The 24242-nt window shown below is 43.4% G+C and overlaps 2 protein-coding genes across 4 annotated transcripts; one reads left to right on the top strand and one right to left on the bottom strand.

Annotated features, from left to right (window-relative positions):
* Positions 1-386: 386 nt before the first annotated feature.
* On the bottom strand, positions 387-7409 carry aldh16a1 (aldehyde dehydrogenase 16 family, member A1). Its single transcript, XM_079282362.1, has 17 exons — positions 7129-7409; positions 5991-6090; positions 5762-5888; positions 5530-5687; positions 5367-5444; positions 4951-5138; positions 4648-4806; positions 4360-4518; positions 3973-4129; positions 3635-3710; positions 3397-3502; positions 3160-3296; positions 2713-2883; positions 1850-2054; positions 1560-1745; positions 1286-1411; positions 387-1182 (listed from the first exon to the last, which is right to left on the bottom strand). Exons 1-17 carry the CDS (start codon positions 7216-7218, stop codon positions 1015-1017), a joined length of 2391 nt encoding a protein of 796 aa, XP_079138488.1. The 5' UTR covers positions 7219-7409; the 3' UTR covers positions 387-1014.
* Positions 7410-7983: 574 nt separating this feature from the next.
* LOC306786475 (histone acetyltransferase KAT7-like) lies at positions 7984-24009 on the top strand. 3 transcript variants are annotated; one of them, XM_079281255.1, is made up of 16 exons: positions 7984-8050; positions 9832-9976; positions 11281-11496; positions 12798-13082; positions 13215-13297; positions 13730-13816; positions 15210-15308; positions 15409-15519; positions 15637-15684; positions 16410-16601; positions 19155-19244; positions 19963-20103; positions 20277-20370; positions 20673-20819; positions 22951-23057; positions 23244-24009. In XM_079281255.1, exons 1-16 carry the CDS (start codon positions 8036-8038, stop codon positions 23340-23342), a joined length of 1959 nt encoding a protein of 652 aa, XP_079137381.1. In that variant the 5' UTR covers positions 7984-8035; the 3' UTR covers positions 23343-24009. The 3 variants fall into 3 exon arrangements, with proteins under 3 accessions (XP_079137381.1, XP_079137382.1, XP_079137380.1); XM_079281256.1 differs by lacking the exon at positions 15637-15684; XM_079281254.1 differs by having other exon boundaries at positions 15409-15684.
* Positions 24010-24242: the final 233 nt, after the last annotated feature.

Genomic DNA, 24242 nt, shown 5'->3' with positions numbered 1-24242 from the left:
ATCTTGTAATTATCAATAAATCCTCTCAGAACACCAAAACCAACAATGATCTGCTGAACGTAGACAATTCCCTTTTTAGTAGAAGTGAAAATTTGATTTAATGCTGTTAATACATCAGCCAGCATGTGGATCTCAAAGTATTTCTATTTTAAGTTTTTGGTAGAAATATCTGTGTTTCCTGTCTTCATAAGTGCTTTCTGATTTATTTTTCTCAAAATTAAATATTTGAATATGTTAATGTATTTAACCTCTTATGTTCTCATTCTGCTCACTCACTCATAACCCGTTAATAATAAATCCCAGCTGATTATGGCCGTCCGACTCTGATATGATGTTGAGAGCATTTTGATCTTTTTGAAGGAAACTTAACATTTAGTTGCGTTTTGTTTTACTTTATTTCAAACAGATAACAGGACAGAGTTTCATATTTCAGCTTCATTTTAAAGTTGCATGTTCATTTATAAAGTATTTCATAAGATCTCGGGGCTGTTGAAACCACAAGCTATTGACAACACATGAAGAGTTTGACTGTACTGTGTTTTATGATATTAACATTTCCTCGGTTGTAACATTTCCATGATTATAAACTGTGTGTTAACTTCTGTTTCTTTGATCTTGTTGATGAGGTGGACCTTCGGGGTTTGTCTCTGTGGCTGGCTGCTTGATTCCACATTTCTTTACGTCATAAAACTTCCTACTGGGCCATAAAATGTTGGAATAAATCTCTGAATCACAGGACTCCACAGAAACATGAATAAGAAATTGTGAAAAAAACAAAAAAGGAGCCATCTGAGTTGACAAAATCAACAGGTGTCATCTAGATTTGTACTTGTTTGGTCACTGTTAATTACATCCTGACAGCTCATTTTCTGATCCTTCCTGTCAAATCTACATCCTACATTTACACTTTAACTCTACAGGCTGACGTTAAAACGGTGGAAATCTGCAACTCTTCTCCCCCTTTCTAGCTTTCCTGTCACCTTCCCAGTTTCATTCTCCCTCCCTCTCGTCTTTTCATGCAGTCGGAATCCAGACACTCTTCCACTGGACGGCGCTTCTCCACGTCTCCTCCAGGAGCGCGGGGTGAGACTGAGCCCAGTCCTTCCCTCCATCCTCCTTCTGGCAGGACAGGCGCAGGGTCTTCAGAGGGCTGGTGCAGGAGTACTGGAGGTACTGACAGCCCTACGGCAGGAACACAGAGAGCGAAGGGAAGACTTAATCGAACCCCCACGCCTCTTTTCACCAGAGTTGAAATTTGACCACTGTGTTTGTGTTTAGTGCTCACCTCAGCACTGCCCCAGTACCAGATGGCCTTGATGACGCTGTGAGTAGCCAGGGCCACTGTCAGCTGGTCTCTACTTCCCGTAATGATGTTTACCAATCCTGCTGGCAGGTCTGAAGACTGGAGCACCTGAGGAGGAAGATCAGTGTTTATAGATAAATACACACTCTGACTCGTATTTGGCTACTATTTTGTGGTAAAAGCTTTTATTGTGAAGCATTTTTCTAACTTATTGTTTTGACTAACAGCAGAGCATGCTTAACATCTCGTCACTCGCCTGAATGAACGCCAAGGCCGGTAGTGGATACTTCTGACCGGGGACCATGACGACGGCGTTGCCATTGCCGACGGCTGCCCCGAGAAGTGTCACCATGGAGAGGAGGGGAGTGTTGTCGGGGAGGACGATCCCCACGACTCCCAGGGCTTCAGGGAGGGAGAGAGCAGAGCCACACTGTGGCAGAGGCTGGAGGAGAGCGACGCAACAACAAAGACATGCAGGTTATTCATAATTGATCGGCATTAGAGAAGAGTTTTTTCGAAACTTTGTACGATATAAAAAAGCCTCACCGGAGTTCCTCCTTGGACTTTGTCACAGTAAGCCGCCCAATCACTGAGCCTGGCGATGCTGAGCTCCACCTCCTCATGAGCCTCGTCCATTGAGAGGCCGGTCTGAGCGTTGATTGATGCAGCCAAGTCCCGCCTCTTGGCCTCCAGGCCCTTGGCCAGAGAGTAGAGAGACTGAGCGCGTGCAGACGGACTCTTTTTCATCCAGCTAGGGGAGGGGAAGGAGGTTCGAGAAATAAAATAGTTATAAGACATATAAACTGGGAATGATGGTTAGGAACTGTCCTGCAGACACATTCAGCGAGTAATACTGTTCTTGTAATGGTTTACGTGGACTCACATGCTGTATGTTTATTGGATTTCAGCATGAGCATCATGTGCTTTGTTTATATTCTGTGTATGACTCATTAAATGTCAATGTTGGACTTTGACTGGTGAACAGTTGTGAAATACTTTGCTGCCTCTCTGGATTGTACTCATGTTTGTCCTTGAGAGCGTCTAAAAACTGGAAATAATGTCTCCAATAAAAAAAAAAGGCCAAATTCCACCAAAATGGATTAAAGATCCGTCCAGCCTGAAAAATGTGTTTGAAATTTGAAGTAAGAAAAAAAGGGTGTTTCACCCGCGGCCACGTTGAATAATTTGCTCTGTTTATTTAGTGTGGTGAGCAAATGTTGTTGACTTGTTGCTTTTCTATTGTTCATCATTACTCTGTTTAATATTAGCCCTTGTATATCCAAATGTGTGTGCGCATCAGCTATTCACCATATTGATGTGTAAGTGTGTCTATTATGGGTTAGGGTTTTGCAGCTGGACTTAACCCGACTTGAGAGACTTTGTGTATCTCTGTGTGGTGAAGCTCTCACCCGGGCTGGACTTTGACAGCAGCCTCCACGGCGTTTCGGACGTCTTTTCGGCCTCCATCGGGACAGTAGGCTAAAACACTGCCGCCCCCTGGTGACTGCACAGCCACACTGCAGCCAGACACGGACTTACATGGCTTACCGCCGACAAACTGCAGGTAGACCTTTGGAGCACTGAGGGGTGAGGAGGGAGGGAGTGATTGAGTGAGGCATGTGGACAGATGTGCATTCAATTACAGACTCTTTTTCATTCCGTTTAAACCCAGAATTAAAAAACTAACTTTTTCAATCCGATCAATAACTTTGAGGATTTTTAAAATTGTTTTTAAAAGTCAATAAAAGTTTCAAATAAACAATAAAGACATTTGGTAAAGCCCTGATACTAATACTATGTTAATAATGTGCAGCTATGATGCCTTGTGATACCTTATGAAAACATTATAAACCCACCTGGCAGGGTCTGAGTCATCAGGAATGATAGTCGGGGAGGCTGCTGTTCCAAACTTTGAGTAGTCCATAAAGACAGGGGAGGAGCGAGGAAGAGGAGGGCAGGAAGAGGAGGACGGGCGTAGAAACTGGTACAGACCCTGGAAGACAGCGGAGAGGTCGTTATGTTTGTTCCCGTGGCCGGTGGTTAAGTAACCCAGTGAAGGGAGTCGGGACAAAGTCAAAACTGTAAGTGAATACCTCCTGTCCTCCGTCAGTGCAGGTGCCGCTGTCTTTGTGACCAGAGACGGGCAGACAGGGGTCAGACACCGAGTGGGAATTCACCCACACTGAGCCCACTGACAGACTGAGGAGAAGAGAACAGCAGACAGGAAACAGATAGCAAACATTTAGTACAGTGAAGGTTTACAAGGAAAAAGAAAAAAGGTGATTGTGGAAGAAGACAAAGAGGAGGGAGAGGAACAGAACAAGTGTGTACCTCTTCGCCGCCTCCAAAGCCAGTGTGAGGTCTTCAGTCCAGATGGAGGCTGCCTGGCCATGAGGACTGTGGTTCCCTGTGAAGCACAGAGACCGTGACTGTGGTGCAATAGTAAAATACAAAGTGCTTTCGTCCTCTGAAGTCTGTTTTACTGAACACAAAACAATAGAAACGCAGTGTAGAGGCCACTGCAAGCGCTCATCAACTCACTGGGATGAAGTAACGACGGTAAAATGCTCCACATGATATCTTAACGAGGTCTCTCACAAAGCGCCCGAAGGGAACTTAACTGTCCAAAGTCAGATAGCTCCTTCAACTATCCGCGGAGGCTTCCTTACCAAGGGCCACTGCTTCTGTGTTGCTTCTGAAAGTCATGAGAGGCAGCAGGGGTCCGGGAGGGGGGTTGACCACAAACGGAGAGGAGGGGGCCGCCCCGCAGAGCACCGTGGGAGGGTACTGAGCCCCTGAAGGGGGGGCAGCGCAGGACTGAACCAGCTGGGGGGCCAGAGAGAGAAAAAGTAAGAAAACAAAAAAACCCTGTAGGTCACGGCTCATTACCTACTCTTTGGTCTTGGCATACATCAAAAATAAATAAATACATAATTCAAGTCCAGTTAGTTTCTTTCGCCTCAATTATAGTCACGGTGTGAACCTACTCTCCTCTCAGTCACATACTTGGACCATCACTGCAGCTAATGAAGCTTTTCTTTGTGTTTCTGACTAACCGTGGCCCCCTGCTGCTGAGCACCCTGTACTGCAGAGTCCACCAGGCCCCGGTCCCCGTCACTGTGCAGGGCCACACACTTCATCCCTGCCATACGGTGCCTGAGACGGGCCACAACGCTGTCCAGCACACTCTCCTGCACGCACAGCACCCAGTGGACCTGAGCGGAGAGAGAGGAAGGGGAAAATGGTCACGGGACGGTTCGGATTTTTTGAAGTGGGGTTGTGCGAGGTACTTATAATAATACTCAGCGCGTCTACTATAGAGGATACTCTTTAGTGTAACTCACCTCTCTTTTCTTCTTGAAGGCTGCCTCTAGCACTGCGTCCACTGCGCTGTCGATGTCGGCGGACTCAAAGATGATGAAGGGACACCTGGCGCCGATGTTCGGAGAGACAGAAACGGGAACGCCCATCCCCGCTGTGGCCTTACACAGCGACACCCCGTCCTGAAAGAGAGACAAACATTGTTGCAATGAAGCAGGAAATGTTGGTAACATTTAAAAACAGTGTTGAAAGCTATTTCTAACAAATGCACAGAAGGGCTGTCAACGCTCTGGTCAGGAATGTTACAGCAGTTTCCTCACACGTACCTGCTTGTTGCCGCTGTAGGTGACGGAGCTGATGCTGGCATTCTGGGCCACGCTGGCACCCAGCGACATGTCACTTCCTGTTAAGACATTAAGAGCCCCGGCAGGAAGTCCTGCTCCCATAAGAAGCTGCGCCAATAGGAGCGCTGGGGGGGCGCTGGTCCGACCAGGGACGACGATGACGGAGTTGCCTAGAAGGAGGCAGAATAAATCAGAACTCAAAACAGAACATTATGAACAAAAATTGGATTTGATCAGAGGTGGAAATTTAGGCAAAATTGTAACAAATTATCCATAAGCAAAAACGCCACATATTTAATGGTTTCGGCTTCTCAAATTTGCTGATGTCCTGCATCTTTCTATTCTGCGTTAAAAGGAAACTTTTTCCATGTGTGTTTAATTGTGTGTGTGTGTGTTACCCATGGCCAGTGCTGGTAGGACTTTGAGCATAAGGGAATAGAGAGAGCAGTCATCAGAGGCGACTGCTGCCACCACACCTGAGAAACAGGAAAAAAAAAAGGTTAAAAATAAATAACTCTACCCGGAAATGAATACTCACACCAAATCCCCTGTTAACCTCACCCAGTGGCGTCCAGTTGGCGATGAGAGTGTCTCTGAGCTGCGCCCAGCTGCTGTAGTACTGCAGCAGTCGGACGAGGCTGGAGGGCGAGCAGGACGCCTCGCACAGCTCGCACAGCTCCGACACGCACGGGCCGTGCTGCCCGAGAACACTCGCCGACCTGTCAGCATAGAACGGGCCGTTAACCAGTCAGCTCTGAGGTTCCTGGGATGTGTAGAGGCGAGTTTGTCCTACCTGAGCAGCACTTTGGCCCTCTGGTAGCAGCTCAGGTCCCCCCAGGCCTTGTGGCCCTTAACGGCAGAGGAGGCACACTGGGAAACGTCGTCCTGCGCGGCGCACACTGTGCTGCACAAGTTACCGCCTGGAGAGCAGTGAAGAACGTGCATGCACATTGTCTTTTTTTAAAGAGTTAACTGGAAGCTGTGCTTGTTTTTCTTGCACGGTGATCTCAGGCTGCTCTTACCTTTAGAATCAGCCAGGGAGCGACTCTGTCTGTCTGCCGGACGGACAAACTTGCCATCGATGAACAGGCCCAGAGAACGGGAATGGTGGTCCAGCCAGGCCTGGTGGAGAAGAGAAGCGTCAGCCGATGTTCAAGCTGCTGAGGAAGCCTAAAGGACGGCGACCAAAGCCGCCTCTGAGGACGGCACCAGGCTGATGGTGTTCACCATCATTCAGAAAAAGATCATCATCTGACCCAAACATGCTGAACAATTTAGTAATGTTTAGTAATGTCATGTGCACAGTTTCAAAACCCTGTGCGTCTGAGAGAACGGGAATATCTCTTTGGATAGACACCACCTCCGCTGGACAGGGACTGATAAAAGACGGGTACGCCAGGCGGAGTGTGTCAACTATTTACAGACATGAAGACCAAAGTACAGAGTCTCTGTGCAGAAGGTCTGGTGTCACGTTATAATATTCCACAGCTAATATGTATCTTTAGATGGCTGTAGTCAAGTCTCCTGTTCCAGTATGAAGACAGACTGCAGCGATGATGTCAACTATAAAACAATATTAGTGCCGTTATATCAAACTACCATGACAATACATTTAGTGACTGTACTGGGACATGGCACCATTTATTTTATAATTGTCCTTAAACATGGACCAACACAGTATTATCGTACAGTGATATGCTCTCTGAATGGTATCCAAGCTTGCAACGGCTGCTTAAGAATATATAAAAAATACGCTGATAAAGATTAAAAATCGAACAAACGACCAACCCACATTTACCACCTGCTTACATCAGGAAGTCTTAGTTGTTTGATTTTAAAGACACAGTGGGACTAATTGGGAAGAAAAAAAAATCCCCTTCAGAGGAAACATGTGTCCAAACATCTGGCCTTAGCCTCGACACTTCATAGCGAGTGCTGTACAGTCTAAGTCACATGTTTGTCTTGTGAGTTACAGACTGCTAACAGTTAATGAACTTCAAGGTCAAATGGTCTGACAGGAATATGCTAAACCCGAGGGAAGACAACCACGGAGAGCAGAACATGCTAATAATATTAACCCATAAGCAGCATTAATTAGTGTTATTGCAACCATTGCCGTTCAATCGCTCCTTCTGTCGTGAATGAAGCTGACAGCTTTACCTGTGCAGTGGCAGCGCTGGAAGTTGCTGCTGGTCCGTACTCCATGCTTTGAAAAATATCGTGCACTGTCTTGGCGGTGCTACCAGCCATAATAGTTACAAGTCGGTAAGGATAGAAGTCTCCCTGGCGCTTGGTATTCGTTTTCTGGGTTTGCGTTTAGTGTGAAAACGTCTGCTTGGAAGTTTATAAAGTGGTAACTGCAAGGTATTGAGGGGAGAGGGCTAGCAGGAAGGCGACTGATGTCCCACTCCACGTTAAATGCAACGTGCTGCTAGCATCCCTCCCACTGGAACAACTTGTGCTGTAGAAATGAACGCGTAGAGATAACGTGACATACGTCGAGCGAGATGTTTCATTTCTGCATACTTCCGGTGTCGTGTCCGGTTTCCCAGGGTTCATTTATTAGATTGGATTTAAGCAAACAGCGTAGTGTGTGTGTGTTTTTGTAAGCTACCAACAGCTATTTTAAATATATATGTTAGATGTATTTCAAATGTTGTTAAAACGATAGCTGTGTTTTAGCAGTTGGTTCCGCTCTGTGCTACGTGACACGTGTTTGTAATTACTGTGAGCAGCTAATTAGATAACAGTTCAGTAACTGACTTATAATAAGTATTTGTCAACTTCACATTTTAGAAATGTGAGATACTTTACAACTCTTGCCATTATCCGTTGAATCAAAGGACCACCGCAGCTTCATGTTCCACACGGAGGCATTTCGCCAACGGACCCGAAAAACGAACGAGTACTCACAAGGAAGTGCGGAAAATTGGTGCGCCTTTTTCAGCTGAGTTGGCTCATATCAAAAGCTGGTGATTTTTTGTTATTATCATTTATACAAGCTGAAATAAAAAAAGGGAGTAGTAACCGGCCACAGGCGACACACGTAACGTTAACACCTTTGAGAATGCCCCGGAGAAAGGTAAGACAGCTGTTTGCAGCAGACTCAGCCGTTAGCCTGCAGATCGGACACACAACAACATAACGTCACAGTTCATGTCAGCCAAACATCTAACTGTGTGGGACCGCCTGTGAGCTGAAACGCGATTATACAATTAATAAGTTGTGAGTGTGTGTTGAATGCGGACGTTAGCAGTGTCGCTCGACTGAGCTATCGTCTTGTGTTGTTGCTCAAAGCTACGCTAGCTAATGTTTGCTGCTGAGTTGCAAGAATGTGTTGCAGTTTATTAAGCGTCACTTCCTCGTGGTATAGTGACAAGAGCTCTGAACATTTGGCCTTTACGAGATTTGGTCAGATTTCTACCAGCTGGCGGAGTGCATGGAGGTGCTGATTGTTCGTGTCAATAACGGCCGCTTTCACTGTTGGTAAAGGAACGGGCTGTCTTTTGATTGCGAGGATGGAAACGAAGCGTCCACACCAAAACAACGCTGTCATTGGACAGAATCTGGACAGGCGTTGCGTTCATTGGTCCGACTCTCTAAAACCCCGCCTCCTCTTCAATGTGATTGGTCGTAAAAAAATAATTCACAACAAGAAGTCCTCAGCTTCTTGTTGTCAAACGCGCTTAACGTCGAATGTGCGCTGTGGTCCACGCTGTAGTGTATAATTTTTTTCATTTGTATATTGTTTGTTACTGTCTTCTAGTACTATTAAAATGTAGTTAATTTTTTATTCCAATTAATAGACAAGTAGCCTTACTTATAATGTATAATTATTTTTGTACAATTGCCACATTAATTCATATTAAGCATTGTACAGTGTACACTGGCACAGGGTACTCTCTTGCATAAAGTCTTATTTTAATTTGATTTGTATATGTGAGTAGCTTTAATATCATTTTGATTCATGGTGTAGCTCTTCTAATGTTGACCTTTTTTTCTGTCTAACACCTACTTCACCCCCGTGTGCATCAATAAAAGGTTATCATATCCTATTAATATATTTTATTGGGTGGCCCTGTGTATAATCAATGTGCCATATGTAATAATTAGAAAAATATATAAATATGATTGTAAACTAAATATGAATTGAGTAAAATACAGAAAAATATACACATTATCATTGCACCCCATTAATTAGTCCTATTAGTCACCCTAGTCCTGTAACATTACATTTTGGTTATTATTTCAGAGGGTACTCGAGTCCTCTTGCCCCACCCTGCCGGATTTTTGTGTCTCTGGTGGGGTGAGGTGAGCATCACCCCATTCATTCCGTGTGGCCTGCAGATAGGCAGCCTGCACTTCCGACAAATTATGCAGTGACACAAGTTCATGGGACGTTTCAGTAGTTCATTTGTCTTTGCCGAGTTGTTGTAGGTTTTTTTTTTTTTTTTTGGTAAATGTCTTCGAGTCCACTTAATTGACGACAAACTGGAGATTCACGCGGAAGGTGCACTCCGGCGTTGTGGCAAATTGGGGTTAGTACAATAGATGCGATCGGCGTTATTCGGCTTGTCCCCGTGTCAATGGCGATTAGCCTTATTTTAAGCATTTATTGACAAGTCCATCGTGGCAAGAGGGGGCTCAGAGCCGGAGGGGTTGATGCTCCTCCCCCAGCATCTGATCTTTGTTGAATTACCCGATGGTAAAATAAAACAAACAAACAACAACAACAAACACACACAAAGCTTTGCTAACATCAGCCTCACATACTTTTGCTAAGTCGTCTGATACTTATTTTTGCTGACAGTCCCGACTTTGACTTTAATCACGCTGATAGCTGATGAACGTTGTGGTTTGCAGAGGACCGCCGGCAGCAGCTCGGACGGGACGGAGGACTCGGATTTTTCCGCCGACCTCGAGCACGTGGAAGCTTCCGAGAGCGTGCGCAGGCGCAGCAGCACGCGTTTGACTCGCGCCTCACTGCGCCTCAGTCGGAGCTCACAAGGTAAACGTTTCAACGTTTTTTTTTTCTTTTCTTGTAAATAGTCCAATATAGAAAGAACAAACTAAAAAAAGTATGAACTTATTTCACATATTCATATTTAATAAGTAAGAACAATAGGAAGATGGGGATGATACATTGTGGAATAAGAGACAACAGGAGGGTCTTTTAAAGCACTGAAAGGAATTCTTACATGCAGGTTGTAGGTTAGCATCAGTGAGCTACATGCTAACGTGTCAGCTCTATCAAAACAGTTCTTATAACGTTAGCTCATACATTGTGCATGTAGTGTTGAAGTAATTGCTTGGGTCGGTTGTATTATCAAGTTCAGGTAGTTTTAATTAGTTTCGGTTTTCGCCATGTGTTGACTGGCTTAGCATAGCATTCTACTATTAACATTGAATTGGGTCTAACTGCTGCACTGTAACACATTATAAACCTTACATTTTAACTTCAAAGTGTCACCCATGCAACGTGGTTGTAACTTTGTCTTAAAAGCCTAATGTAATAACACCAGTATTCTCTTTCCTTGGACCTTAGAAAATTAGAAGCATATTTTTTTTTGGCCAGTTTTCCTTGTTGGTTTTAATTAAATCCATTTATTGTAATCCAGTTTAGTTTTCTGCTTTTTATTTGTAGTGAATCTTTAGTGGTTATGTTCTTCATTTCATACATATTTAATCATACATATTTATTACCGAGCCAGACATTTACAATATAATTAAATTTAAGTGTCATTTGAATGAGTGAGGATGTTTACGTCCAGGGACCACAGGGAGACCTCACCCCCCCCCCCCCCTCACTTCACTTTCACATACAAGACATTTGCTTTGGTGCATTGGTGCATAACATAAACACAGTAAGAGAAAATAAAAATACATTTTTTTTGTTATTAAATTCAAATCTAAAGTAAAAGCATATATATATATATATATATATATACACACATACAAATAAGTACAATATATTTGAATGAAAATCAAAGAGCTGTGCAGTTTATAGAAGTTGTAGTAGCAAATCCTCGTAATGTAAGAGCAGGAACTAGGATATTTGTGCCTTAACAATTAACTTAAATGATCAATTAATCATCAAAATAGTAGTCAATTTAAAAGCCCACTAAAATTGTAGGCAATTAAAAGTAGCAATGTCATGAAGGGAAAGAAATGCATTTAAATGTAAAGAAACATTAGCAGTAAGATGCATCCAGATTATATTTCTAAGTGTATTCATATTGAATCTGTATATTAATGTTGTAGGTAGTATCTAAAACCATATTGGAAATCATTAAGGGATCTCTTCTCTTGTAGATAACTGCAGCTCAGTACGGAGCAGCTCTCCTGCGGCCATTGGTCCAGACGAAGGCCTGGATTCAGCTGCAGAGTTGGCGGCAGCAGCAGTGGCAGCGTCCGTCTTCTCCTCCGGGCGCAGGATCACACGCAGCCAGCAGGGGGCGACAAACACCGCGGCCAAAAAATACCCACTGCGTCAGAGCAGGTCGTCTGGCTCAGACACCGAGGCTAATGGTGAGACCGGTAGTATTTCCAGTGTGTCTTAGATATTACACCTATACATGCCATTAAAGGGGTGCTTTCAACCTCCTTTATGAAAAGTTTATGCCATTTGGTGTTGTCATGAGAGTAGAAACAGAGGCAAGGAAGAAGAGATGAAAAGAGGGGGGTGGAAGTTAGGCAGTAAAGTCAGAGAAGAGTGTAAGTGAAAGACTGATGAGAATGAAGGGGTTGTAAAAGGAAGCTGGAAGAGAAGGGTGAATGAGGTGAAGATGAGGGGTGGAAGGAGGAAGAAGAGCGTCTTATGTGCGTAGTTCATTCATTGCCATTCAGCTAATGTCATGAGCCCCGTCTGTGATCACAGTGTGTTCCCGATTATAATGAAGACAAACGTGTCTCCGTACATATCCTGACCGTGTGTTTTCTGTCTACGGGATAATTGAATTACCTCACGGGGAGGCCAGGATCTGTTGTCTTAACTTCACACGCTGATCTGTAGCCATTAAAAGAGATGTGTCAGCGCCTTAGATTGTTTGGTTGTTGAACTTTATCGTTTAGTGCCTTAACAGGGAGTCAAACAGCGAAACGATATTAAGAGTGACGTCATAAAACACAAACAAAGAATCATACAGTAGCAACAGATATGCATGTAAAGCCAAGAGGCGCAGAGGCTAATGGCTCCCCCTCTTTTAGGAGAAATCCACACCATTCAGGAGCAAAACAACTATAAACTTATCAAGATTTCTCTGAGAATAAAAGATACTGTTGATGCTTGCAAATTCAAATCTAGAACATTGGGCAAATTAAAAACGTCACAGGTCCTCAAACGGACCCTTGTGGAACACCAGAGTTAATGTTAACGGGCTAATTTCTCGATAGGTGACAAGTTGACATAGACATGAAGATTTTTGGATTCTCGTATAAGAGTGCTGCAGGACTGAGTCCTAAAACCCGGAAATTAGTTTGCATTTTTTTCCCACTTCCGGTTCCCTCGTCTCGAAGTCAATGGATTGTACCTCTTTGTGTCTTTGTTTGCTTTGCCCACCTGCAGGGTTTCTGAAAGTGACTCGGTTGAAATGCATGTGGTTTTAGGAAAGATGTTTCAGGGTGTAACATAAAATTCAAGACGCTGTTAAGCATTGGCAGAGGTTTGCAATCTCGCTTGAAAAGTCCAATGCGAAAAAATAGGAGAGGAGAGGGGCTGCTATGTGTCCCATTCACCTGCCAGCCTTACTGCAGCAGAACCACAGATTTATGCAGAGGTCAGCGTCCTTGCAATAATTCCCTCTCGTTCCTTTCGTCCCTGATTGGCTCAGCGGACCTGAAGCAGGGGGCGGACCGAGACGAGACCCCTCCCCGGACCCCGACGGGTAACGCCCCGTCCTCGGAGTCCGACATCGACGTTTCCAGCCCCAGCACCGACCTCGTGTCGTCCAGCAACGACATTGTAGTGTCGCAAGAGGAGGACGAGAGATTGGCCAAAGAGCTGTCGCTCAAAGAGGCCGCCGCCCACGACCTCTCCCACCGGCCCAAACGGCGGCGCTTCCACGAGAGCTACAACTTCAACATGAAGTGTCCCACACCCGGGTGCAACTCATTGGGTGAGGGCACAAACACCGCAACGTTTTTTGTATTTTTTCATTGCACCAGACATCCCGCTCCCACGCACCAACCCTTAGTGTCTCTCTCGCTCTCTCTCTCTCGCTCTCTCTCCCTCCCTCTTTTTCTCTCAGGTCATCTAACGGGGAGGCATGAGAGACATTTCTCCATATCGGGATGTCCTCTCTACCACAATCTCTCTGCTGATGAATGCAAGGTACACACACACACACACTTACGCACAAAGACATATCAACAGGGCATCCAGGGTAAGAAGTAGGTGTAGAAACCATGACGTTGAAAGCTATTTTAAAACAGAAGCTCTCACCATTTCATGTATTTTCTGTTCTCTTCCTTTTTTCCATTTTTTTGTTGTAGTTCTGACATCTGTAAAACATTTTGTTCTGCTACTTTGGTGCTTTTATGATATTACTCATTAGTCAAACCAAGTTTCCTCTGTGAAAAATATCTCAGACATCGCACTGCGACCGAGTGTCCAGTGGACGAAACCAACAGACTTACTGGTAAATCCAAGTTGTCAAGCTGCGAAGCTTCCAGGAACACGGAATTCTCCCCCCCCCCCCCCCCCCCCAGCTGTGGGGGCTGTTGTGAGTCGTTGGTGGCAGACACAGTGTTGATGTTTTGTTAGGGCAAGGCATCGACGCGCGACAAACAGGCCGAGGAAAGGACGTTGTCACACCGTCAGGACGAGAATAGACACTCCACAAGAAACCAGGTAACGCACACACGCACACACACACACACACACACACACACATAGGTATAAACAGCAAGTGCATCAGACAAGCCTAACAAACAGTGACACATGCTCACACCTAAAACAGAGAGATGCATGTACACATACATATTATTGTAAGGGTAAGAGGAATTCCCGCATTCTATAAGCAGTAATACCTCAGGTCTGAGATCGCACTGTGATTCCTCGGAGGCAAAGTCACGAGGAACTGCTGTTTGGTTGAGTCACAGTGAGTGTGAAGTGACGCTTCCTGGTTCTGATGTCATTCCTTAGTTAATTTGACAGGGACTGTGCTCATTGATCAACAGAGAAAATACTGTAAATGAGTCTGAGTTGTTGCAGAACACTGATTTACCCATTTTCACCTAAACCAGAATAGAACTACATGTTTTATAAAATAGCAGGACAAGTAATGGAACAGTGTAACACATGGTAGTTTGCTGCAAACTATACGTAGTATGTCAGTAAAAAACATGCATGAAAAGAAAACATGCAAGGACCTCAATAACAGAGGACTGAGTAGGATTTTCTCTAAAACATCAACTGATTTAAAACATACTTTTTACCGGCTCTGAAGGCCGTTTGGTTTGTGGTCCAGAACTTAAAGAGTCAATTCATATACATTCTGTTAGCATGTGTTTGTTTTATTTAAAGTACATTTATTACTGGACTTGTAGGAACAAATACAGTATCCAAAAGTAACAAACATCTCCATGTTTCATATTTTCAAGAAAAACATAACGGACAGCTGAACCTTGAGAGTATTTGAGAATAAAAACTATTATACCATACATCAATGAAGTCTCATGGGCAAGAGCATTAGACAATAAACCAGAAAGTAATGAAATGTAAAAAATGAATAAAAAGATTGAAATGAAAAAAAGAAAATGCCATGTTTCAGTCTCATTTGCTCATCGTAGGTTTACAAGAACATAGCTGTTTTGAAGTTTATTGACATTCCTATAAACCAAAAGTTATTTAAATATAACCAGACGATTTGCCTTAATATATGGCTTATTGCATTGGTATGTTTGCTGTCTGTGCAACCGTGAGTATAGATCACCGTATCATCAGCATATTGCTGGACGTCTTCAGACATCTGCACATCTTTTATATAAAGGCGACATAGAAGTGGTCCTAGCACAGCTCCCTGTAGGACGCCGATAGAGTAGTTAAAAGCAATGTACTAACAATTATGAACCGTCACAGTTTTTGTTCATTTTTTCCATTACATAAAGCAGTAGTAAAATATCAATAACACCAGTATAAATAGAAATGGATCTATCTCAGGAGCACATTATTTCTGTATATATTCTCATCAGGCAGTGCGAACTCTTCCCTGTTTGAAGTGTTTGCCTCCGTGTGCTCTCAGGCCCCGTCAGACCGTCAGCTGCGCTACAAGGAGAAGGTGACGGAGCTGAGGAGGAAGAGGAATTCTAGCCTCAATAAGGAGCAGAAGGACAAGTACGTGGTAAGTGTATGAGAACTGAAAGTGTTTAACCCTTTGATACACCTCCACAGCCTAACCATACATATTTTGAAAGGCTCTCCTCCCCTCCCCCTACTTCCAGGACCACCGTCAGAGCCACGGAGCGAGCAGGGAGCCGCTGCTGGAGAACATCACCAGCGACTACGACCTCGAGCTGTTCAGGAAAGCACAGGCACGTGCCTCGGAGGACCTTGTAAGAGAGAAAAGTCATCATCACCGCCCTCCCTTACTCTTTCCCGCTTCCCTTTGTTTTTTTGGTCCCTCCCCCCCCCACCTTTTTCTGCATTATTCCTCTTCTTCTCTGTTTCAGTCAGCAAACCCTCCTCTGCAGCCACAGGAGGAGTCTGAGATATTTTTGGTAGTTTGGACAATCACTTCCTGTTATTCTGTGTTTCTTTTCTTTACCTCTGCTCTGTTACTTTGATGAGAAGGCTTTATTATCCAGAAGGTTTTGTATGTTTTAGTTGGTTACCTACAAACGGCATGTGCTTACAAATTTTCCAAAATCACACAATAGATTCAGAGTTGCCGTTTCAAGCTGCTATTGGGTTTTATTTCACCACAAAAAAAAAGACATCTGGAAAAACATAAGACAGGTATACTTTCTTTGTCAAAGTAATGTTCTCCTTGTACGGTAACGCAGCTTCAATTCTCTTAAATTCCTTTGCCATCGATTCAATGCCTTGAATCATGTTCACACTATTTAAGTCTTAAATTCAGTTTCACGGATTTTGAAAAATACTTCAGTACCAAAAGGGCACAATTCTGACCCAAATCTTATCTTCTGTTTGCCGCGTCTTACGAATCCTTGCAGATAACGTGTAAACTTAGTAAATTAGTTTCAGAGCTCAACTTTAAGCCTTTTCCTATTTGTTCCCCATTGAAATCTTTCTTCCTGCACCTTGTTATTGTTTTATCTGGCTGGTTGCCTCCACTGAGGTTTTCCTACATGTGATCTTTGGTTCACCGGATCCTCTTCCCTGAATAATCGAGATCTTTTCTTCCTTCTCTTCTCTCCTCTCCTCTCTTCTCGTCCTCTTTGTGCCTTTTCTCCCCCTGTCCCTCCTGTCCTGGCCTCTATAGGAGAAACTGCGGCTGGCCGGCCAGGTGTCGGAGGGCAGCAACATGATAAAGACCATCGTGTTTGGCCGCTACGAGCTGGACACGTGGTACCATTCCCCATACCCAGAGGAATACGCCCGCCTGGGGAGGCTCTACATGTGCGAGTTCTGCCTCAAGTACATGAAGAGCCAGACCATTCTGCGGCGGCACATGGTAAGACAGCTTTTTCTACGCGGCATCTGCAGGTCCTTTGAAATCAGAGGATGGCTCTGTCTGAAATCTGTCTCGTGCTCCTTTTTCACTAACAATCCCACAATGCAATGTGTCTTGAAACCTTACTTGCAATTCCTCTTGGGCACACTGTATTGGACTCATCTACATGCTAGTTTATGCATACTGTAGTTTCTCTTCTTGTTTTGGCAACTTTTACCGAAATTCAATTCCATTTTGCATTTATGTTGTAAAAGTCTTTAATTCAGTGTTTTAGACCTGCAGATACACTGTTTTTAGTTGTATTTTGTTGGTATTGTGACAACATTAGTCTCATGTCTGGTAACCATGCATTACATATAATGTGTCCGGCTGTTCTCTGAAGTTTCAATGGTCTTTTCACTGTGGAGATGATTTATCGTTCAAAAAGGGGATAATAAAAATTGCATCCTTTTTCAGTATTTTCTTGACAATTTTCTATCCTTATCCCACATTTCAACAATAACGGTAAAAAAACCCACTGCCAAATACTGCAAACTCTGCCTGGTGAGGTTTAGGGAGCGGTACTTAATCATAGCTGAAATGTCTCTGATCGACAACCAAAAAGATTGAAGCTGCCAGTCAGTGATGTTGAAGCATCAAAGTGAAAATGGACTGTGGCACGAAATGAGCCTGGGCCTTAGTTCCAACCATAACCTTGCTATCTCGACGCCAGAGGCAACTCATAATTGTATTCCTAGACCATGCAGACTCTATTTAGATAGCCTGTATAACTTTGCCCTCTTGATGCAGTTCACACCATTTTTTATATTGGAGTGAGAGAAGCGAAAAGAGGACATTTGTTTTACTGAACTTCATAGTTTGGAGCTCGGATTCCAAACTATTATATGGCCACAACACTGTTGTTTGTAGTGGACTGTGGCCATTATTGAAATGAGAATTTCAAACGTCAATTGAAAACAGTCCACTGGGATTAAAAAGATACACTATCATGGTTTAAAGCAGTGGTCACCAACCTTTTTAAGCCCAAGATCCCCAACCCCTGCCTTGGTGACAGGCAAGATCTACCTATTGAGGCGTTGAGAGAAAAAGTCTGTCCAGACCAGGGGCATTTCTAGGATTCAAAGAAAGGGGGGGGCTTAGCCCCAATGGGAGCGTGTCATGTTTGCGGCCGTAGCGAGCGGCAATTTTTTTTGGGGCCGCAAAAATCCATTGTTTGAGACAGTTATTGGTTCAATCAGAGTGTTTTTGCTCTGTAGTTTTGCTTGCATTCAGTATATGATAACACAAGAGACAGAATTTAAGGGTCACAGTGAAATTTGACAACACAAATATGAACTTTTCCCAAATAAAGAAAGAGAAATAATTTTCCTGCTTGTGAAGGAAAGACTGACCAAATCCTAATTCTTAAAGGGACCGTACACAATGGATGGAGAATGGACCTGACAGTGTCAACTTTTGAGTTGTTTACTTGTTTTATTATGAGCAGAAGGGAATAAGATTTTGATCAACATTTACCCATTATATTATCTATTTTGTTGTCTGTGTAGTTTTTACATACCAGTGATATTTTATGCTAATTTGGACACTATCACTGAGATAAACATGAACTAGTTCAGTCTCAAATATACCATTCAATGGAAAAAAAAACATGAATAACAAAAATAAAAGAACACATTTCAAGTACATCTTAATTATTGAATGACAAATATTGTATGATGGGCGGAAATGGAAGGCACCCAATGCATTCACTATAATCAAGTCGAACTAGGATTACAATGTACAGAGAAAAACACGATAGGACTAGATCCGGACACAACTTTCCGCTTTGACATGATTTTAATCAGTCTGAAGTTGCTTTCGCGTTGCCTGTGAAGTCTGCCGATTGTGCACACGTCTCTTCAGTTGCATGCCCTTATACGGAGCTGGCGGGGCGTTTCTGTATGCAAATCCAGGTGCACGCGATTTAAGAATTGCGTGCACCTGAGAACTGTGCTCCCCCGAATGAGGAAGTGCACTTCGGCTGTGTAAGAACCCATTTTCAGGCGGAGATCTTTTCTGACGTTGGTCTTCCGAAGTCCGTAAGAAAACATTTAAGAAGAAGAAGAAACCATTTTTATTGTCATATACATTTACACATACACGAAATTTGACAACTGCATTTGACCCATCCCTGTATATAGGGAGCAGTGGGCTGCCATTGATCGGTGCATTGAACGTCTCCGAGATCGACGGGTTGGCGACCACTGGTTTAAAGGGACGCTCCACCCATATCACACATACAGGTTTATCTAAGATGAGGGCAGTTGATCAAGCAGGGAGGATCTAGTTATTTATGTACAATTTCTTTTTTCTTTTAAAAATTAGCAGGTGCGGCCTATATATAGGTGCGCTCTATAGTCCGGAAATTATGGGAGTCAGAATATCTCTGCCTCTGTTTCTTTGGTTCTTTTCCTAAATCCAGAATGAGCACCACGCGAAACTAAAAGTCAAATGTTTTGCTGACTTCTATATAAACTAACCGGCGCCGCTTTCTCTTATCTCTGTTGCATAAAGGCCAAGTGCGTGTGGAAGCACCCTCCAGGTGACGAGATCTACAGGAAGGGGAACATCTCTGTCTTTGAGGTGGACGGAAAGAAGAACAAGGTAAAAGAGCGCCGCCTCCCGGGAAGGCCCCGGGTATCATTGGGTATCATTTCGTGTTCTTATCGTAAGCTTTTCTTACTTCTTTCATTGAGGTTTTCTTGTCCCAAGTCGGACTGACCGAGCTCTTTACAAACGCGGCAGAATTACTTGTTTCAGGGCTAACTGTTCCGCTTCGTTCCAACATAACACATGTAACCATCTCAGTGCTCTTATTAGGAGACTAGAAAGAATTAGAAAATATAAATACTTCCCTTTTAAGGTGTGATTCTTCCTGTTTAAATTCTTAAGTCAAACAAGGGTTTTTCCCGCTGTAGTGAAAGGCACACCGTCTGGATCACTTGTGCATTTCATTCATACTTAAAAGATGAGAACACTTCTGAATGCAGCAGGTTCTCCTAAATCACTGGAAGGCTCTTTGACACCTAGCCTGTCTCCTTTACTGTGGACAAGTGTCAACAGTGTGAGCATTAAGGAAAGGTGACGCTACCTCCAAGTCCCCTTTTGTTTGATTAGTAGTGTCCATGTAAAAAAAAAAAAGACACTTCTGGTTGGTTTTTTGCAGTTTCTCTTTAGTTTTGAGTACGACCTGTCTCTCTGGACCGTCTAACCTATTGTTGTGCCTGAAAGTAATACTCTCACACCTAATGATCTGTCTGTGTGAGATTAGCCAGCTGTGTTCCCTGTAAACTTTGATAAATGACACTGCTCTTGCTCACAGATCTACTGCCAGAACCTGTGTCTGCTGGCGAAGCTCTTCCTGGACCACAAGACTCTGTATTACGATGTAGAACCGTTCCTCTTCTATGTCATGACCGAAGCTGACAACACAGGGTGCCATCTAGTCGGATACTTCTCCAAGGTAACTTGGGAGACATGGATTAGTTTTACAGCACAAATGTCCAGTGTTTACCAGAGAAAATAAACGAGCTCAAGTGAATATGCACAGCCAAAATGAGATTGGTAAATGCAAAGATCAGATGTTTCCCATTTCAGCCAAACCATCGTGTTTACGGATTTATTCTCCCTCTGCAGGAGAAAAACTCTTTCCTCAACTACAACGTATCCTGCATCCTCACCATGCCGCAGTACATGAGGCAGGGCTACGGCAAGATGCTCATAGACTTCAGTGAGTGCACACGCTCAGTGTGTGTATTCCTCTTTGCGTGTTCTTGCGTGTGTGTTTTTGCCTCATAAACTTTAAACACAGGCCAAGGGATTCTGCACAGCACAATAACACCAGATACAGGAGGCTGTCTGGAACTTTCCCTTCCGAGGATACCGGAGCACACTCTTGTATTTTGGCTATTACAGGCATTAGTTCATCTGCTGTATTTTTTCTGTATCCTTATTACATTTCAGTGGGAGATAGGAATGCTTGAGGAGGAGTGTTGCCAACAAAAAAAGCTCTTTCTAATCTCCCCTTTTAAGGTTACCTGTTGTCCAAAGTGGAGGAGAAGGTGGGCTCACCTGAGCGCCCCCTGTCTGACCTGGGCCTCATCAGCTACCGGAGTTACTGGAAGGAGGTGCTGCTGCGCTACCTGAACAACTTTCTGGGCAAAGAGATCTCCATCAAAGGTCAGAGCTGGACTGCACTCTCTGAAGTTCTGGCAAGAGATAGGGAAAAACCCTAGGGGAGAGGAAAGATGGGCAGTGGGGATTTAAGATGTGTGTGTGTGTGTGTGTGTGTTATTATGTGCACGCATGCATTCATGCGTGTCGTCTTTAGTGACTGGACCAGAGAACACTGTGGCCACTCCAGGTCAGCGTTCAGGTGATAAATGAAGGCGGATGCACCCAAGACTTAAACCCAAACAAAACGGGGTCATCCCAAACATATTATCTTTCTCCTGGGTGTATCAGGTGAATTGCATGTATTTGCCCCGAGTGAGAAAATGGCTAAATGTGATTGAAAATAGTAAGAACGACAATTTTGAAGGCGCTGCTCTAGATTGAAAGTCTTATGCAATAGAATCTATGCTGTAATAGCCGTGGGGTCAACATTTGGGATTATAATGGGTTTCAATGGGGACGTTTTGTCTGTATTTTGGCAACACGGTTTATTATAGGAGCTTCAGGTTGAAGTTCCAAAATCCCAACTCACAAACTTGCCAAAATGTATTAACACAGACAAAATTATCGTAAAATTGAAAAGACAAAAAATGTCCCTCGTGAGGCACGACGGTCAATGTCCGTATGCTAACATGCTCCCAATTACAGCTGTGATGTCACGCAGGTACAATGCTCATCAACTTAGTTTAGCGTGGTAGCATGCTAACATTTGCACGAAACACAAAGTACAGCTGAGGCTGATGGGAATGTCTTTAGTGTTGGATTTGACCTGATGATGGTGCTGGATGAAGCGCCAAAGTTATGACAATTCATAAGTCATTACGGATGTTGAGCATTTGTCTTCAATGGTCATAGACTCAATATGATTTATTTATTTTTCATTTTTAAATAATTCCAGCTGACTAAGACACAATATTGCATTTAGTTTTAGATGATTCACAGTAATTCAAACATCATTTTGTCACGCTTACTGGAGGTAGCAAAAGCATCGAATAATAGCCTCCGGGGTCAGACGGCAACCACGACAGTGTGACAAAGCAGCGAATAGTTCAGTGATAACTCTCTGTTCCCTCTTTGTGTCCTCTTTTTCAGTAATTCCTGCATGCCATTTTGCATTTAGGAAGATCTTTTCAACTCGTACAGAGTAACACAAATAACTCATCTCAGTCATTTCCAGTCGACATTGAAAACGCTCTGTGCTGCCATGATGCGACCGCTCTGCCTCCACCACTCGCCGCCACGTCTGTAGAGATTAGCGTACATTGTACAAAGTGGGTTTTGTCATCATTCTGGAGCCTTCTGATCAGTTCTAACTATACCGCTGTGTTTGCACCTCTGGATGTGGTCATACTTTAGCTGAAGTTGTATAATGTTGAGTATTGTTTCAGTCAACTCAAGCCTCAATTATACAAATAAAAGTCTCCCTGTGATCTCTGATTGTCCGGCGATGTATTAAACAAACAAGACATTACATGGTCATTAGTGAGCTTTGGAGGTGCCGGTGGGTGTTACCTTTGGACCAAAACAAGCTAGCTGTTTCTTGTCTTTATCCTAAGCTAAGCTAACCAGCTGCTGGCTGAAATAACCTAGCTGTTTCCAGTCTTTATCCTAAGCTAACCAGCGGCTGGCTGAAACAAGCTAGCTGTTTCCTGTCTTTATCCTAAACTAAGCTAACCAGCTGCTGGCTGAAACAAGCTAGCTGTTTCCTGTCTTTATCCTAAACTAAGCTAACCAGCGGCTGGCTGAAACAAGCTAGCTGTTTCCAGTCTTTATCCTAAGCTAACCAGCTGCTGGCTGAAACAAGCTAGCTGTTTCCAGTCTTTATCCTAAGCTAACCAGCGGCTGGCTGTAGCTGTACATTTACTGCCAGACATGAGTGGCTTCAATCATCTCATTTAACTCTGGGCAAGAAAGCAAGAAAGCAAAAAAACAACAACATATTTCTTAACAATTTCTTCAACATCATTACTGTGAGCATTTTAGCATACTGGTTTTAGCATACTGGTTTCAGCATTTAGCTCAAAGCACTGCTTTGTACTGCCTCATAGAGACGCTAGCATGGCTGAAGATTTAAGTCTTCTTAATCAGACAGTCCGGATCACTCTGACCTCCTCTTGTCCCACTCTTGTGTTCACAGAGATCAGTCAGGAGACGGCGGTGAACCCAGTGGATATTGTCAGCACGCTGCAATCCCTCCAGATGCTCAAATACTGGAAGGGAAAGCACCTGGTTTTAAAGAGACAGGTAGGAAATAAAATGCTGTTTTGACCGTTTGGTAGGGAATCTCTACTTTGCCCAGCTGGTAGCTGATTGGTTATCATTTAAGTTTCAAAGCCGCATTACTTGGGTACTGAGGACGAGCACATTTCAGCTTCATCCCATAGCTGTACATTAGCGCAGCTGACTAAGGGGCATTTTCTCTCTCTGCAGGACCTTATCGACGACTGGAAGTCCAAGGAGACCAAACGCGGCAATGGCAAGACCATTGACCCCAAAGCCTTAAAATGGACACCGCCTAAAGGGACGTAGAGGAGCTTCCTTTCACACTACAAACCCAGAAACGCACGCATATACACACAGACAGATCCTCCAGCGCACACTGGCATGCTCACAGACCCTGAGCCTAAACCCTTCCCACACACTCTTGTACAAAACCCTTTTCAACAGCTACAGCGCAGTCAGCCACTTGTTGTGTCCACCGTTAACTCTGGGTTCAGCAGTCACTGTCATGGAGGTGGAACATGAGAACACCGATACGATGCCTGTCCAGAGTATTGGTTTGGACATTACACAAAAATAGAAGAAAAGGAGTCATCGGGGAGGGCTTCTTTTGCAATAAACACTTAAAGGTGAACAAAAAAAAAAAACATGCATATCATTAATGTTCAATTAATGGTTGTGTTTAGAAGCGAATGAAACTAAAGTAATATTGTAGCTTCAGATGTCCCTAAATAGTTAGTTAAGCTAATACGAGCAATAATCAATATGTTACACTACAGCCTGTTTATGATTAGGTCATACATGTAAACAACCGTATGCCACTGGCTATTACTAACTTAAATTGCATTAATATATTACATGGCGATTTTAAATATTTTGCTCATTTAAATAGAATTTTAATCATTTCACAAATTGTTGATTTACAATTTATTAATGTGATTATTCATTTAATAATATATTTTTTAACGTATTAAATATTGACCACTTAGGGGTTCCATAGAAGAGAATCAGCTGTTCACGATTTCTTTATATATTTTATATATATATATATATATATATATATATATATATATAGATATATTTAGTTATTTCGGTTTCAGGGTCTAACGATCAGTGTGACTAAATTATAAAACAATGAGCAAAGCAGCGGCAGATGACGTCTGTCTACGTAAGATTGCCGCTGATGTCTCCTCGACCTCATTTGTTGTC

The sequence above is a fragment of the Melanostigma gelatinosum genome (genome assembly GCF_949748355.1).
Source record: "Melanostigma gelatinosum genome assembly, chromosome: 13".
NCBI lineage: Eukaryota > Metazoa > Chordata > Actinopteri > Perciformes > Zoarcidae > Melanostigma > Melanostigma gelatinosum.
The sequence above is the reverse complement of the archived record's forward strand: the minus strand, read 5'-3'. Positions and strand labels throughout refer to the sequence as shown.

Bases quoted from the DNA above. Each gene is read 5' to 3' on its own strand.
- aldh16a1 (XM_079282362.1), bottom strand. From the start codon at position 7,218: ATGGCTGGTAGCACCGCCAAGACAGTGCACGATATTTTTCAAAGCATG. The intron at 5,445-5,529 runs GTGAGGTTAACA...CCTGTTTCTCAG, and splicing joins CGCCAACTGGACGCCACTGG to GTGTGGTGGCAGCAGTCGCC. The intron at 2,055-2,712 runs GTGAGAGCTTCA...CCCCTCCCCTAG, and splicing joins GCTGTCAAAGTCCAGCCCGG to CTGGATGAAAAAGAGTCCGT.
- LOC306786475 (XM_079281254.1), top strand. The intron at 13,298-13,729 runs GTACACACACAC...ATGTTTTGTTAG, and splicing joins TCTCTGCTGATGAATGCAAG to GGCAAGGCATCGACGCGCGA. The intron at 20,820-22,950 runs GTCAGAGCTGGA...TTGTGTTCACAG, and splicing joins CAAAGAGATCTCCATCAAAG to AGATCAGTCAGGAGACGGCG.